The sequence below is a fragment of the Chroicocephalus ridibundus genome, chromosome 17, assembly GCF_963924245.1.
Source record: "Chroicocephalus ridibundus chromosome 17, bChrRid1.1, whole genome shotgun sequence".
Lineage (NCBI taxonomy): Eukaryota > Metazoa > Chordata > Aves > Charadriiformes > Laridae > Chroicocephalus > Chroicocephalus ridibundus.
Genome location: NC_086300.1, coordinates 6,369,696 through 6,384,167, shown reverse-complemented (window position 1 = coordinate 6,384,167; position 14,472 = coordinate 6,369,696). Strand labels below are relative to the sequence as shown.

The 14,472-nt window shown below is 54.9% G+C and overlaps 2 protein-coding genes and 1 long non-coding RNA gene across 3 annotated transcripts; 1 reads left to right on the top strand and 2 right to left on the bottom strand.

Moving 5' to 3' along the window:
• Nucleotides 1-67: 67 nt before the first annotated feature.
• LOC134524392 (uncharacterized) lies at nt 68-3,920 on the top strand. Its single transcript, XR_010073581.1, has 3 exons — nt 68-204; nt 3,182-3,452; nt 3,635-3,920. It is a non-coding gene; the product is annotated as an uncharacterized LOC134524392 (long non-coding RNA).
• GH1 (growth hormone 1) lies at nt 154-3,243 on the bottom strand. Its single transcript, XM_063354399.1, has 4 exons — nt 3,159-3,243; nt 2,314-2,430; nt 1,776-1,937; nt 154-354 (listed from the first exon to the last, which is right to left on the bottom strand). The coding sequence occupies exons 1-4, from the start codon at nt 3,240-3,242 to the stop codon at nt 154-156; spliced, it is 564 nt and encodes a 187-aa protein (XP_063210469.1). The 5' UTR covers nt 3,243.
• Nucleotides 3,921-7,739: 3,819 nt separating the features above from the next.
• Nucleotides 7,740-13,825, bottom strand: CD79B (CD79b molecule). The gene is made up of 6 exons (XM_063354537.1): nt 13,687-13,825; nt 11,632-11,673; nt 10,195-10,503; nt 9,563-9,681; nt 9,244-9,285; nt 7,740-8,897 (listed from the first exon to the last, which is right to left on the bottom strand). The coding sequence occupies exons 1-6, from the start codon at nt 13,751-13,753 to the stop codon at nt 8,799-8,801; spliced, it is 678 nt and encodes a 225-aa protein (XP_063210607.1). The 5' UTR covers nt 13,754-13,825; the 3' UTR covers nt 7,740-8,798.
• Nucleotides 13,826-14,472: the final 647 nt, after the last annotated feature.

Below are 14,472 nucleotides of genomic sequence, written 5' to 3'. Positions count from 1 at the left end.
CTCCCAGGCCCCCCATGGCGGCCTGTCCCCGCAGCCCTCCAAAAGCCGGAGACGTGTCAGTGGGTTGCAGGTTTATTCTCTGATTTTCTTTACAAGGAGCAGGGCAGCCGTGGCCGGCGAGGGGCCGGGGCGGTTGGGGAGCCGTCCCCGGTGTCAAACGGTGCAGTTTCCCTCACCGTAGCGCCGGCACTTCATCACCTTCAGGTAGGTCTCCACCTTGTGCAGGTCCTTCTTGAAGCAGGAGAGCAAGCCGTAGTTCTTCAGCAGGGCGTCCTCGTTGCGCAGGTGGATGTCGAATTTGTCGTAGGTGGGTTTGAGGATCTGGGGACCCCGCGGGCTCCGGTCCTCCAGCTCCTGGGAGAGGATGGAGAGATCCTGGGGATGAGCATCCTCCAAGGGGCCCATCGCCGAGACTCAGGTCTAGCTTTAGAGGAGGTTGGGGTGTTTTTTTCCCCCCTTAATCATAGTTCAAGTATATTTTTGAGTGTATGTATTTACAGGAAGGGTAATTATGCAGGGGTGATGCTACACAAATTGCTGCCAGCGAGAAGCAAGCTGGCCACGAGGCTGCAGGGAAGGAGGAGCGTGTCCTTTGGGGTCTTAAAATAAGGCGAAAATTGCAGGGTCTCTCCATAGCTACTCTAGCCAAGGAGATGGGGAACTGGGTAATTTTCTCCCACTTTACTCTTTTCTTTCTCCCGCTTTCCCAGTGAGCAAAGCTCTAACCCAGTCCCAAGGTGTGTGCATCTGGAGCTGGGAGATCGGCCGTCTGCCATTCCTCCTGCCTTGCCTTGCTCACCAGCTGGCACAGCAAACAAGACAGTTCTGGTTAAGTAAACAGTGTCGTAAATGGATGAAATGTGATTATTTGCTAGTTTGTGTACCGCTTCCCAATGCCCAAGCACATACCATACACAGAGCAAAATCTGGAAATGGTACTGATACATATATACCTACTTGCAGGACAGAAGATCTCTATTTACTCTCAGGGCCTGACTTTCAGAGTTATTTAGATGCCAGAAGATGTAAATAATTGTCCAGACTCATTTCTCACAGACACAGGTCTCAGAGCTCTAGCTACGTGGTGATGCTGGCAGAGTTTATATAGAAGTTTATAAAGTTTATACTTAGTTATAGAGGAAGCATAACTGAAAAGGTGTCCTGACAGATAATAAGCAATTTCTTTAAAATAATAAAGCAAAGATTAAGAGCGACTCTCGTAGAAGACCACTCTCCAGCTCTCAGCTGTCTGGGTGCTGTATTAATGTAAGAGAGAAACATGGGAGTAAAGGCTTCCATCTGTATACAGACTTGTGTGCGCTGTTTTTATAAAACGTTGGAAGACCTTAAAGCCAGGTTGCAAACTTCATAAAATTTACTCCCCTTTAAAATGTTTTGCATGGAGGTAGAGCAAACATCCTTCCGTTGCTGTTTGTACAGATTTAACTGATGGAATACTCTTTGGTGCTGGGTTTGGAAAGACTTTGGGTCTGGACTGTTGTGATTTTCCTGGTCTGTGCTGCTATCTGAGTGGTTGTGGCTTTCTATTCACACTTATTATGTGTTTTTTTTATACTCCCCCGTGATGGAACATGTGCAATGGAGTGTCATGATCTCGTTATCTTAAAGTAATCAGAGTCCAAGGGATGCCACTGGCCTTCAGAGTGGAAGGTGGGGAGATTTCCCGTGGTCTTTGGATCCCATGGAAGACCCTGGGAGCTGAGTGCCCTGTCTCTAGGAGATCCCTGTTATTCTGTAATCATGCTCCAACTTACCCTCATGAGAGCTTGGATCCCTTCTTCCAGGTCCTTTAGTTTTTCATATACTCTGTCTGAGGTGCCGAAAACCAGATTGTTTGTGAACACCTTGCTTAGGTATTGCACCGGGGTCAGCCAGGACTGGATGAGAACCAGTGAAAACCGAAGAAGCTCCATATCCTGAAATTAAAAAAAAACCGAAAGGGTCAAAGAGATATTTGGTACAGTTACCTGTAGGTCTTGCTCCCTCCGAAACAGCCTGGGGCTGACCCAGAGATGTGCCACTGCTCCTGCAGCTTCAGCAGATACAGAGAAGTTTGCAAGCTGAAGAGCAGCACCCAGCCATATGTCCTGTGGAGACAATAGTTTTTCTCCTCCTTGGGGTGGGAATATGATTTATAGTCTTAACCCAGAAGAGTCGTTCTTTGTTCAGGCAGGGTTCAAATAGTAAAAAAGGGAGGGGAGGAATGATACCTCGGGAAAGCCTCTGTCCCTGTAATGAAGCACGGCTGGGCTCTTCAAACAGGTCTGTGCTTGCCCAGGGGAGCGAACTTACCGATTTCTGCTGGGCATCGTCCTTCCCCGTGGGAGCAGGGATGGTTTCTGAGTAACAAAATGCTGCCTGAGAATTTTTGTTGGCGTGTCTCTGGTCCTCTGGAATATAGGTGCGTTCCTGTGGAGACATCCCAAATACGCTGAGATCTGTTGCCCACGTACTGGGAGAAGACCACAGACACTTTCCCCGAGCTGTCCTGAACGGTTACTCTTTGCAAGAAGTAAATACGAGACATGAGGTGCCTCTGTACGGGGCTGGCAGGTGGGAACAGGAGTTTGTGTGTTGGCACAGTAGCTTCTGGACCTAAAGGTCTTCTTTTCGCTAAGCCAAAGTGCTAAATTGAATGCAAAACACCCTGGGACCAGAAGTAGGTGACCCTCAAGGACAGTTCTTGCCAAAGTGACAGCTCATGCCAGCTCCTGGCAACAGCAGAGACTGGGTAGTTTTAAGCACTTGGGATCAGCCAGGGCTGTGGGTGACGGTCACAGGAAAGCCTTGCAAAATATCTGTGCCGTCTCCCAGTGCGTTCAGAGCCAGGTTTCTCTTTGAGACAGCTGACCCCCTGCGGTGGGTCTGGACACGGGCAGCAATGGCCCTGAGGAGGGGACTGTGCAGGATCAGAGCGGGACGCGGAGAGCTGAGAAGAGGAGACAGGGCCCAAGCTGATGGGACATCGCCTGTCCTATCCCATTAAAACCATTTTGCCTCATCAAGAACTGTCGAAGGCGACACTAATCGTTGACAAGTCTCTGTTTCTAGGAAGTTATACTGGGTGGGAAGCTGTGGCACGGTCCTGAAACCATCAAACTAATGTGGAGGTGATGCCCAGAGGATGCAACACTTACGAACTCTTTGTATGTCTCGGCAGCCAGGAGGTGAAGGTGCTGAGCCCTCAGCACGGCGTTGGCAAACAGGTTGGAAAGGGGCATGGCCGGGAAGGTGGCAGCTTCCTGTGGCCACTGCAGTCCCAGAGCGATCGCAGCAATGAAGAGAGGAGAAAACCACGACCCTGCAGCAAAGCGGAGAGGAAAGGCGGTGGCAGTCCTTTAGTGGCCGTGCTGAGGAGAAGGAATTCCCAGCCTCTTCTCTCCGTGCTGGCTGAGAGCTCACCTTCCTGACCGTCTTGTTTGGCTCCTCGGGTGAGTTTAACCCTCCCCAAAATCAAATGGAACCTCATCCCCTGCCACTGGACGTGCCCTCGAGGCTCGTACTGCTCTCAGCGTTACCAGCGGTGTCTTCCTGGCTGAAGAGTCATCGCTCCTCCATGGAAACTAGAGTGTGTCCCTATGTTTTTCCCTAACACGCTTGTGTTTTTCCGTAGGCCTTGCCCTCATGAGGAGAGCACACTGTGTGAGCAAGCAGGGGATGGTGAGCACCAGGTAAGGGTCTGGGAGTAGCTCACGTCAGCCTTGGTTTACTCCATGCTGCTGAGGTGAAACCGCCTGTCTGCCTTCCCTGGTGACATTACCTGTGCTCTGACCAGCTTCTTTTTCTTTCTGGGACGTTCCTGTAGAATTTGGTGATCTTTGTCAAGCCTAAAGGTTTTCCGCCCCTGACATCTAACTCACACAAGTGTCCATCTGTGCTTACAGAGACCACAAAGTTAATCTCAGACAAATAAATACCTTTCAGTGAAGGAATGCCCTGGAGCCTGTAGGGCTTGGATGTATGCATTAGACATCATCCTGATCCCCGTCTTCAGCTTGGAATATGAGTTTTAATATCCCTGCCAACATTCATGTTAATAATCACTGTTATAACTGTGGCTTGACCTTATTCTTCGTGTTCTCCACCCTCTCCTTGCCCAGTTCAGGCTAACGACTACCTAAGTTAAGTCCCGCTGTACGGAAAGGTGTTCTTTTCCATTGATTTAGAAGTTGCCACATTTTAATTTGGGGCTGGCGCTGAGTGTGTGCCGCCCACCGCAGTCCCACCCCATCACCACCCTACGCGGGCAGCAGCGCTGGCAATCCTTTAGAACTGAAATAAAGAAAAGTACCTGGAGCCATTTCTGCGCGCTGCGTTGCTCAGGTGTTGCTTGAGAGCAAATGTTTCCTCCTTTTCGTCTAGGCTGGTGAAGGTAACTGTCGAGCCACCCCTTATATAGCAGGGGGTCTGTTTAAAATGTATGTATGTGTTCATGATCACAACAACATCTCTATATCTTCTCCGTGCATAAATGCACAAGTGTTCGCAATGGTGCTACCCAATCGTAGTCGTTTATACATAGATGTAAAGGTTGGGGAGGTTGTTTGCCTGGGGATGAAATCGGCGCTGAATAATTTCGCCATGTTCTGCTGTTTATTGCAAAGAGAGGCTTTATGGTCGTTGGAAGACCCATCCCAAATCAGATCGGGGCTTTTACATGGTGGAATTTGCCACAGAGGGTCGAAAATCCACCTCATTTCCCTGCCTGGCTCTACATCCTTGGCCACCCAGTTAACAGGGCAGACTGACCAGTTTGGGAGACTTCTGACTTGAAGCAAGTGGGATGTTTTCCCCCTTTATCATTAGCAGTGGCAGAGCTGGGCGGATGTTGTCAGGTGACAAGTCATTTCTTTCACGCCACCAACATTTCCAAAGTTCAGCCAATAGTTTCGGCGAGCTGGTTTGGCGTCGGTGTGACGAAGAGCTGTCACACCCGGCTGCTTGTTCGGGTACCAGCCTGCCCACCGCAAATCCCAGATGCCAGCGCTCTGGGAGGTTTCTCACGTCCTCAGATGGACAAGACCATGGGAAGATCTGGTTATCAGCGTCTTCCTGCTCTTGCCTGAGCTACAAATGTGAAATGTTCTCTGGATGAAGCAGAGGGCTGGTGTGGGAAGGAGGTATTTGAGATGATGAAGAGGAGGTGGGGAAGACGAGAAGTCGCAGCACGCCTATCCCTGCTTTTGAGCAAAACAAGACAGGGATAGGAGATTTCTGGGGGGGCTTAAAGGACTTTTATCCCCCATAAGGCACCGATTGCTCCAAACCACCCTGTTTTAGCCCTTTGTCCGGGATTCAGGGACTGCTCCCTGGCCAGGGCTGGTGATTTGGCTGCCCCGGGCCCTGGGTTTGCCGTGTCCCCGTGGTGCGGCTCCGGTTTCTGAGAGGCAGCATCGTCAGCGGGGCGGCTGGAGCAGAGGGTGCGAGAGCTGGTTAATAAACATGCCGGGGGGAGCGCGGTCTGTTCCGAGAAGCCCCCGGGTGTTTGCTCGCTGGAAATGTGGTGGCGTCGCAGAGTAAATGTCAGTCCCTAGAGAAGAGGGAACAGTGGGTCCTGCAGCTATCAGGTATCCCGTCACCCAGTAGCCGGCAACATCTGGGTGTGTTTTTCTGCTCCGGATCATGTTTAAATATGTCAATATTTGTCAGAAATGAGCAGAGCGACAGACACCCCCAGCCCAGCACAGGCTCTGCTGCCTGGTGATGATGCTGCTCGACCACCTTGTACCCGAGTCCTGCCCGTCGCTTGCTGCCCTGCTGCCTCTGGAGCTCTGTTAGTAAAAGCACGGTGCTCAATCAACGTATTTTATTTTATGTCACAGCCAGGCACGGGGATGCCGGGATGATCCAGGCTGTGCGGTGGCCCTGAGGCTTGGTTTGTCCCCCGTCATCTCCGAGGCAGAAGCGCCGCGGCGAAGGCAGCGCGTGACTGCGAAGTGCTGGGCTGGGCACGCACACGCCACTGGCAGAATTACCCTCGCGTAAGCCGCTCTCAAAGATCAGCTTGGCGTTTTTCTAGCTTTCGAATGCCTGCCGTTGCGACCCAAAGTGGCGTCTTGGCAAGCAGCGTGAGACTGTGTAATTTCCCAGTTAATTTTTCTTTTTAAAAAGACAAAAAAAAACCAACAAAAAAACCAAAACAAAAAACCCAAACCCCTCGGTTTTCTCAGGATGGTCCCGTGTCCACCTGCCTTACCCTGAGCATCACCAGCAGCATCTCAACAAGTGAAGCAACTTTCCTGGCCCCTCCTGCCCCCCAGCCTTGCCGTGGTTGTGTGGAGAAGACCTTCCCTGACCCATGGGCGAGCTGTGACCAGTGACTCCTGACCCAGCAGCCAGCTGCTGGCCCACAGCCCCGGCGCTGCACTTCGGTGGGCGACGACGTGGTTGACAGAGCTTTTAAGTGACGGTTGACTGCCTCCGCTAGCTCGCTACTCGGCGGGTAAACATTCCTTTTCGGGTTGGATTGGTGGGTTTTATTTACTGGAACTGCTCGGTTTCACTGAACCCGTTTCTAAAGAGGAGGCTGGAGAGGTCCAGGACTGCAACGCAGCCCGTCCGCACGAGCGTCCTGCTCATCTAGGGATACAAATTGGGGCAAAACACCGTAGATACTGAAATATATTTATTTACGTGAAATGCGTTTTAAATACAAACCCATCTCAGTATAAAATGACAACAAACCCTATCTCTGGGCTCCCTAGAAACTAGTCTAAGCATTTAAAAGAAACCGCTAACGCTACAGAAATGTTTATTCGCTTCTGGCGTGTTAAAGGAAGCCAAAGCCCTGGGCTAAGAGTGTAGCCAAGCGGCAGAGCGGAACTGGGGTCGCCGAAACTGCTTTTTGACATCGGTGGCTTCCTCTCCAGGTGCAAACAGCAGATTCTCCTTAATTTTCATACGGTTCGGTTAAGGCGGCTGAGCGAGTTGTTTACGCAGAGCTGAGAAAGCGGTTGGGAACTGGGAAGGCCGGAGAATTCGCCTTCCTCTTCCATTTCGTAACTGAAAACGAGGGATGGAGGGATGAGCTCTGCTAGTCCTAAAACCTTGGCAAACGCGGAAACCGGGAACAGCCGGTTCACTTCTCTCGCTGTGAATGTTCCTTTCTTTAATTAATCCGTTTTATAAGTAAAACATGTTTAAGTAACATTTATATGCATGTGCGTGCAACTAATTTGGGGTGGTTTTATTTAACTAGTAAAAATCAAGCTTAAAATGCCGGTTTTGTGCTATTTAGATTGAATTCCAGTTTTCCACGAAGGTGGTTTACTACTAAACAAGAACCATCCTGTTCCCTGCTGAAAAGCCCTGTTTGCTCAGGATTTTACCCTCCCTTTTCTGCCGGCTGGGAAGCGGAGCGGTCCCGTCTTCTCCTCGGGGCCCGAAATGTCACGAACCACAGGGACGCGGGGGCCCTGGGCTCTCCGAGGGGGGACAGATTTTCAGCCCCACGGTCCTCATCATCCCTTTGTCCTGCCTCGTCCAGCCAAACCCACCGTTGTCTCTCCGGACCCCCCCGAGCCCTGCTGTTGGATGCCCAGCCGGCCCCGAGCCCCATCACCCACACAGCTGCTTCCGTGCCAAGACAGTTTTTTATTAACAAAACCAATTAGCGCCACTCTGTTCCTCTCCAGATGTTTTTTAGCTTCTCTTGCAAGACCAGATGTAGCTGGGAGCGGAATTTCTGGCCCTGGGCTTCGGTTCCTGGTGATCGTCTTGGGACCACAAAGGTCCCCCCGTGCGTGCTCAGCGAGAGCTTCCAGGAAAACCCCGCGGCTGCTCTCGGCTTTCCATCCCTGCCTACGCTCGGAGCCCTGAGGAGGTGAAGTGTGGTTTCTACCTAAGTTAGACCTATGAAAAGCTGCTTCTTATTCCCAGAGCATCCATCCTACCAACCCTGGCACCAGGGTTATGGGACACCCCCCGACCGGGCACGGCAGGACGGAGCAGGATGTGAATTTACCCGTTATCTTTATTAGGGCTTGAAAAAGCAGATGGACATTTGAGTCCCACAATTTACATTCTTCCCGTAGGTTCTGAGATCGGACATGGCCCTCACCAAGGGGACGTCCTTGTGATATGGGCCAGCTCTTGCCTGGAGAGGAACAAGACTTGCGCAAGACCCTCTGGGTGACAGCTGTCTGCCCAGCTTTTCCTGTAGTCTTTGGGGAGAAAGAGGTTCTTTTGGAGGATCCTCCATTTTAGATGACTGCCAGCTTGGCCTGCTGGACACGTCCGTGGCTGAAGAGCTAAACAGTGGCCCAAAATCCACTTCTTGTAAAACCCACATGGTATTGCTCACCTCGGCTCCTCTGCCAGGGCTGCAGCGGGGTCTCACAGCCCAGGAGGGTCCTTGCAGGATGGAGAGGGATCATGTCCAGTCCTCTCCTTACCAGGGATGGTAGGGCTGGAGGAGACCCACCACCCACCCTGGTACTTCCATTGCATTAACCATGCAGGAGCTCAGCGCCGTGGTGTGGGGCTGCCCGGGGTTTGGGGCCAGTTCGCTACCAGGGGGATTGCAGGTAGCTTCTAATTTCTACATAGGCTTTAGGGGTTCATCAGCGGGGCGGTGAGAGCGACAGGGCAGCCTTTGGTGGGCAGCAGGACCCGAGTTCCGCGCAAGGCTGCTGAAGATGGTTTGCAGCCCGGGATCCGGGCACCCATCAGAGCCGTGGTCCAGGGCAGGAACCGGGGGCCCCTCCCCGCAGGCGCCGGCAAGGTGCTGGCAGGGAGCCATGCCACCGGTGCCGGCCAGGCGGTGGGCGCAGGACCCCTCACTCTTCACCCGGGTGCTCCCCAACCGTCCACTTGGCCTTCACGTCCCGGAAAGGAGTGATGTCCTCGTAGGTGGCCATCTGCTCCACCTCCAGGCCCTGTGCCAAGAAGAAGGAGGTTGAGACACGGGAAGGGGACCATGGCCTTGGCCACAGCGCGTCCCCCCCTTGGGAGCCTCAAGCAGAGACCCATCTCTAGGCTATTCCCCTGGAGATCGGGGCGGCCTCTGAGAGGGGAGAAGGTGGAGATAGGTGGCTGGATGTGCTCAGAGCTTGGCTTGGTCTTCCAAGCAGCTCTTTACGGCTGATGTGCAAGAAGCACTTGGGAGGAAGATGCCCTGCAAGGGCTGGTGGTGCCCAGGAGACACCCAAGAAGGGCACAACCGGCCGTTTCAAGGCTCAGGTTGATATTACAGAGGCATTTCTCTAATTAACGCAGCGTTACCTCGTAGGTGTGGTCCTCCTCCGGGCTTTCCTTGCCTTCACCCTGTGGAGAGGAGAGTCACAGGTTGGGTGTCACCAGCACCCACTGGGATCCTCTGTCCCCTGTCCCAGCCTCGTCCCCCCAGGCCAGGTCCAGCGGCTTCCAAACGCAAATCCAGGCAGTCCCCCCCACCCCATTTTAGATGCTTATTTCCCGTATGCAACAGCCCCAAGCCCAGTGCCTGCCCATAGCCATCCCTAGCAGCGTCCTGCCCCTGGGGACATCCCAGGCTGGTGCCTGGAGATACATCTGATGATGGGCTGGAGATGCTGTCACTTACTTTATCTAGGAAGAGGAGCATGGGGACGCTGATGAAGACGACCAGCAGGATGGACTGGATGATGATGATGGCGTCTTTCAGGGTGTTCCTGCTCTGGATCTGCTGGATGTTGCTGTGACCTGGGAGCAGGAGCACAGGGAGAGCCCTAAGTCCCACCTCTGTGCCAAGCTCCCACGGAACGGGGACGAGCTCGGCCTGGCCACAGGTTCGTGTCAGCAGAGCGGATGGAGGGGGCCAGGGTGACATGCCCTCCCCCTCGGGAGAGACCAGAGCAATGCAAACTGCCCCCGGGGTTGTCATCAGGGACCAGCTCTGGGATGAGATACCTTGGCCAGGAGCCACCACTAGCCAGGACCAGGAAAACTCTGATTTGTTATGGGAATGCAGTCCATGGGATGTGTTTCTGTGGGATGGATGTGCCAGGGAAAACAGGGGGGGTATCCTGCTGCTTGGTGGCTGGCAATGGGCAAAGAAACCTCTGTGGTGCTTCTACAGTTGTATCTGAAGGGGTCCCACCAGCGTGGGGTGGGTGCACAGGAGCGTGATATGGGATTCGCATGGCGGGGGAAAAGGTGAGAGAAGAAGAAAGAGCATCTCCTGGGGCGCGTGGAGGAGGGGGATCTCCCACTCACCCATCACTCTGAGCTCCGTCCCGCACCTGTGCGGTCGCTTCTTCTCCGCCCTGAGGTTCTTGCTGTCACACACGTAGATGCCGTTGTCCTCGTAGGTGATCCTGAAGATGGTGAAGTTGATGAATTTGCCTTCCCTCTCGATGTTGTAGCGGGGGGAGTCGGGCAGCTCGTGCATGTCGTTACTGTTCTCCACCATTTTGTACCACTGCATGCTGTCGGGGTCCTTGGAGGAGCAGATGAAGTGGACGGGCATGTTCTTCTTGGCTGCCACGTACCGCGGGTGCTGCTGCACCACAGGGCACCCGCCGCCTGCCAGGGCACAAGGGTGGTCACGGCCAGCAAGGACCCGGCACCCGGGGAGCCTCAGAGAAAAAGCCACTTCATGAGACTTCCCCCCCCCCAGCATCTCCCAAATCAAGAGCTTTCCGTTTTCATGGATTATACTGCTTTTGAGCATGGGGCCAGGCTCTTCTCAATGGTGCCCGGGGACAGGACAAGGGGTAACGGGCACAAACTTGCCCCTGGGAAGTTCCATCTCAACAGGAGGAGGAACTTCTTTGCTGTGAGGGTGGCAGAGCCCTGGCACAGGCTGCCCAGAGAGGTGGGGGAGTCTCCGTCTCTGGAGACATTCCAACCCCGCCTGGCCGCGTTCCTGTGCCACCTGCTCTGGGTGACCCTGCTCTGGCCGGGGGTTGGAGGGGATGATCTCCAGAGGGCCCTGCCAGCCCCGGCCAGGCTGGGATTCTGGGATTCAGCTTTGTTTTGGTCAGTCATCATCGTCCGGGGACAGAAATCAGAGACTTTTGGTGAAAATGCGCGTTTAACGGAAACTCTGATTTACTGTGGTGTGGGAATGGCTTCATTTGAGTACTTTTTTGCTGCTCCCACCCCTCTCTTTGTACATCTCATTGGTTCCAGCTCCAAAATAACACCCTGCGTTGACACACACCACAGAGCCTTTGCTAGGACAGCCCCATCTCCCCAGCTGGCTTCTTTCATGCTTCCATATTTTTTAAATTTTGCCGCATTTTGTATTTTTGCCCATGTTCTGGCCCCAGAGCTGGTGAGTTTGAGGGCTCGTTCGGGTTGCAGAGTTGATGCCTAACACCCCGCGGGTGGGAATGGCACAAGTGCCCGGTTCCAAGGCATGGGCTTGTTCAGGCACCGTGCTCTGCAAACGCAGAGCGAAAAACGCGTGTGGTCTTTGGAAAGACAAAATGGGTTCTCCCTCAGCGGAGGGAGAGCGAGGTGCAGGGCTGGGGAAATGCCGCGGAGGAGGTGACAGCCTGGGAATCGCCTCTGTGACGGGGAAGGGCGGTGGGTGATGGGACATCTCCAGCTCCGCAGGGGAGCAGCACCTTCGTGGCATAGCCAGCGGGGACGGGAGGGACCCTGGGGACACAGGTAGGGAAGAGCCCGATGGGTCTGGGAGGTTACCTGTGCTGCTGATGGTGCTGTTCTTGTTTGCTGACGTCCCACCTGCAAGACAGAAGGGCCCTCAGACGGTGGCCAGGAGCTCATGTAGGACAAGCCCGTGTAGGACAAACCCGTGTAGGTTGTCCCACGTGGGATGGCACGTCCCACGTGGGATGTCACATCCCATGGGTCTTTCGTGCCCACTCCATGCGGGATGGAGTGCTGGGGAGCATCAACCACAGCCCTGCTCAGAGGACACAGAGCGGTGGAGGTTTGGATTCACACCCTTCCATTTCTGTCCCATCTCCTGAATTTTCTCTAAGCTGCTCTCTGGTTGACGGCCTGGCGAAACCTGCCTGTGCTATTACAGCTGCCCCAGGCTGGCAGCCTTTCAGACAGACTCGCACCTCCTTATTTACACTCTCTGTTTTCTGAATCAACCAGAAACACTTTCCCTGCCGGGGCTTCCCTGGGCTCAGAGCACCGTGATGGCCAGGGCAGGATCTCAGACCTTGGGACCATGCAGCCCCCCGGGACAAAAGCTGAATGGAGCCATGCGACCTACAATCCAGTGCAGGAAAGGGGGCAAGACAGGGACCCCCCAGCACCCGTGGGTGCCCCTGCCCACAGCTCCGGTGCTCCTGTGCCTCGGTTCCTCTTGCTGCAGCTGGGCAGGAAGCACCAGACCTGTTTATCGCATCGCTTCAGTGCCCGGCTCCATCCGCTCGATCGATATTCGCCAAACCCCACCGCGGGGAAGCTGGCACGGAGGTGGGGGCTGCACCACCTCCCAGCACGTTGGGGCAGCTGCAGAACTCCCCCTGCCTCCCCTCCAAACAGAAGAAGAAGAAGAAGAAGAAGAAAGAAGGTTCAATTCCCCAGCCTGAGTTCTGCTGCCTTGCCACCCAGACCTTCGCCATGGGGTCCCCTCCCTGCCCCAGAGCCTCTTCCAGGTCCGTGCTGCCCTCTTCAGCTCCAGCACCTACATCTCCTCAGGCAAACTCCCCCTTCCATCCTCATTTTGTTATTTTTTTTTGAGACGGGGAGATGCGCCTTGTCCGGGCTGTGCATTGGATACGTCTCCCTGTCACCTGCGGTCCTGCCGGCCAGGCGGGACACGGGGCTTTGCTCTCCGTGTTTTGTTGGTGTTTCTAAACGAAGGCCAGGCTGGTTCCTCACCCTGAGAGCCCTCACGTTCCTCAAAGCCAGGATTTCCATCGCAACCACGGGTGGGCTGAGCTTCCCCTGTCCTCCCTCCAAGCCACCCAGGAGAGCCAGGGTGAAACCTTGTGACCTCGAATCCATGGTGGTGGCCACCCAACAGAAACCCTTTAATTGCCCAATCTGTGCTGGACTTGGGTGGCCACCCAATAAAACCCTTGAAATGCCCGTTCCCCTGAGGGCACAACTTTCTCCATCCGAGAGAAATCTCCATCCGAGAGAATCCAAGGCATTTCCTCCTGCCGCAGGATTTTGTGGGTGTCCCTGCACCGAGCAAGAGGAGTTGGAAGGGGACAGGAGCTGGGTCCCGGCTTTAGCTGCTGCTTCTCCACAGGGATGCAAAGGGGAGCAGCACCGGAGTGTTCACACAGGGCCTCCAAATCACCCCCAAACCCATTTTTCCTCCCATTTCTCCTCTGCTCCCCCCCACAAAGCAAAGGGACGTGGCTTGGCCGTGGCCTCAGCGATGTGCCGGCCCCGTCCTTAGGCCTCCGAGAACAATAAATGGTAAAAAAAGACCCAACCCCTTCTTTCCTGACACCTGCAACCGCAGCTGGGCAGGCTCGGCACACCCTCAGCCGCCCCAGAAAGCTCCCGTGGTGGGGGTCAAGACAGTCGTGTCCCATCCCTGCGCCCCAATGGGAAGCAAAACCCAAAACCCAAGGCAGATGTTGATCCCCGGGCCCCTGCGAGTCCATCCCGGCTCCGAGCGACAGAGAGCAACGGTTGCAGAGCTTAAAACCAGCTCATTGAAAGCCAGCCCTGGGCGAAGCCCCTCATTGCACCGAGCCGGGGCGCATCTCCTGGCTACGCGTTTCCTTGCTCCGAGGTGCAAAGCCCGTGTTTGATGCCTACCTGTGACGAGGGCCATCAGCCAGAGGTTGGCCTGGAGCACCCAGAGCCTCGTGCAAAAATCAGCCATCTTTCACCCCAAATGGCGGGGAAGCATCCAGTTCGCCGGCCCTCCCGTCTGCAGAACACAGCGGCCTCTCCCACCGGCTTGGTCTCCGAACCTAAAAATGGCAAAGCTGCCGCTACGTGAGACGGCCCCTTTCCTGCTCATGTAAATCCTCCTCGATGGGGACTTTCCCCTCGGGGCCGGTTTTGAATGCGGCGCAGACGCTGGGGCGGCCGGTGCCTGCGCCCTGGGCCCCGTCCAAGCCTCGTGTCCCCAGGCTCTGCTCGTCGTGGTGGCCGCCTTTGATGGAGGTGACCACGACTGGTGTGGGTCTACACCAGAGCCAGAGACGAGCCCGCCCGCCAAACCCGGGCTGAGCACAGGGGATGTGCCCGGGAAACGAGATGTGACCGGTGGCACTGTCACATCCCCGGGCGGGGGGGGAGAGGATGGGGGTCGCCCCCGGGGTTGTACCCCAGCTGCACAGCAGCGCGGGCAGATCGTAGAATCATAGAATCACAGAACGCGTTGGGTGGGAAGGGACCTCTAAAGGCCATCTCATCCAACCCCCTGCAGTGAGCAGGGACATCTTCAACTAGAGCAGGTCGCTCAGAGCCTCATCCAGCCTGGCCTTGAATGTCTCCAGGGATGGGGCCTCCACCCCCTCTCTGGGCAACCTGGGCCAGTGTCTCACCACCCTCAGTGGAAAGATCCCCTCCCCAGTTTCGCCCTGCAGGTGATGG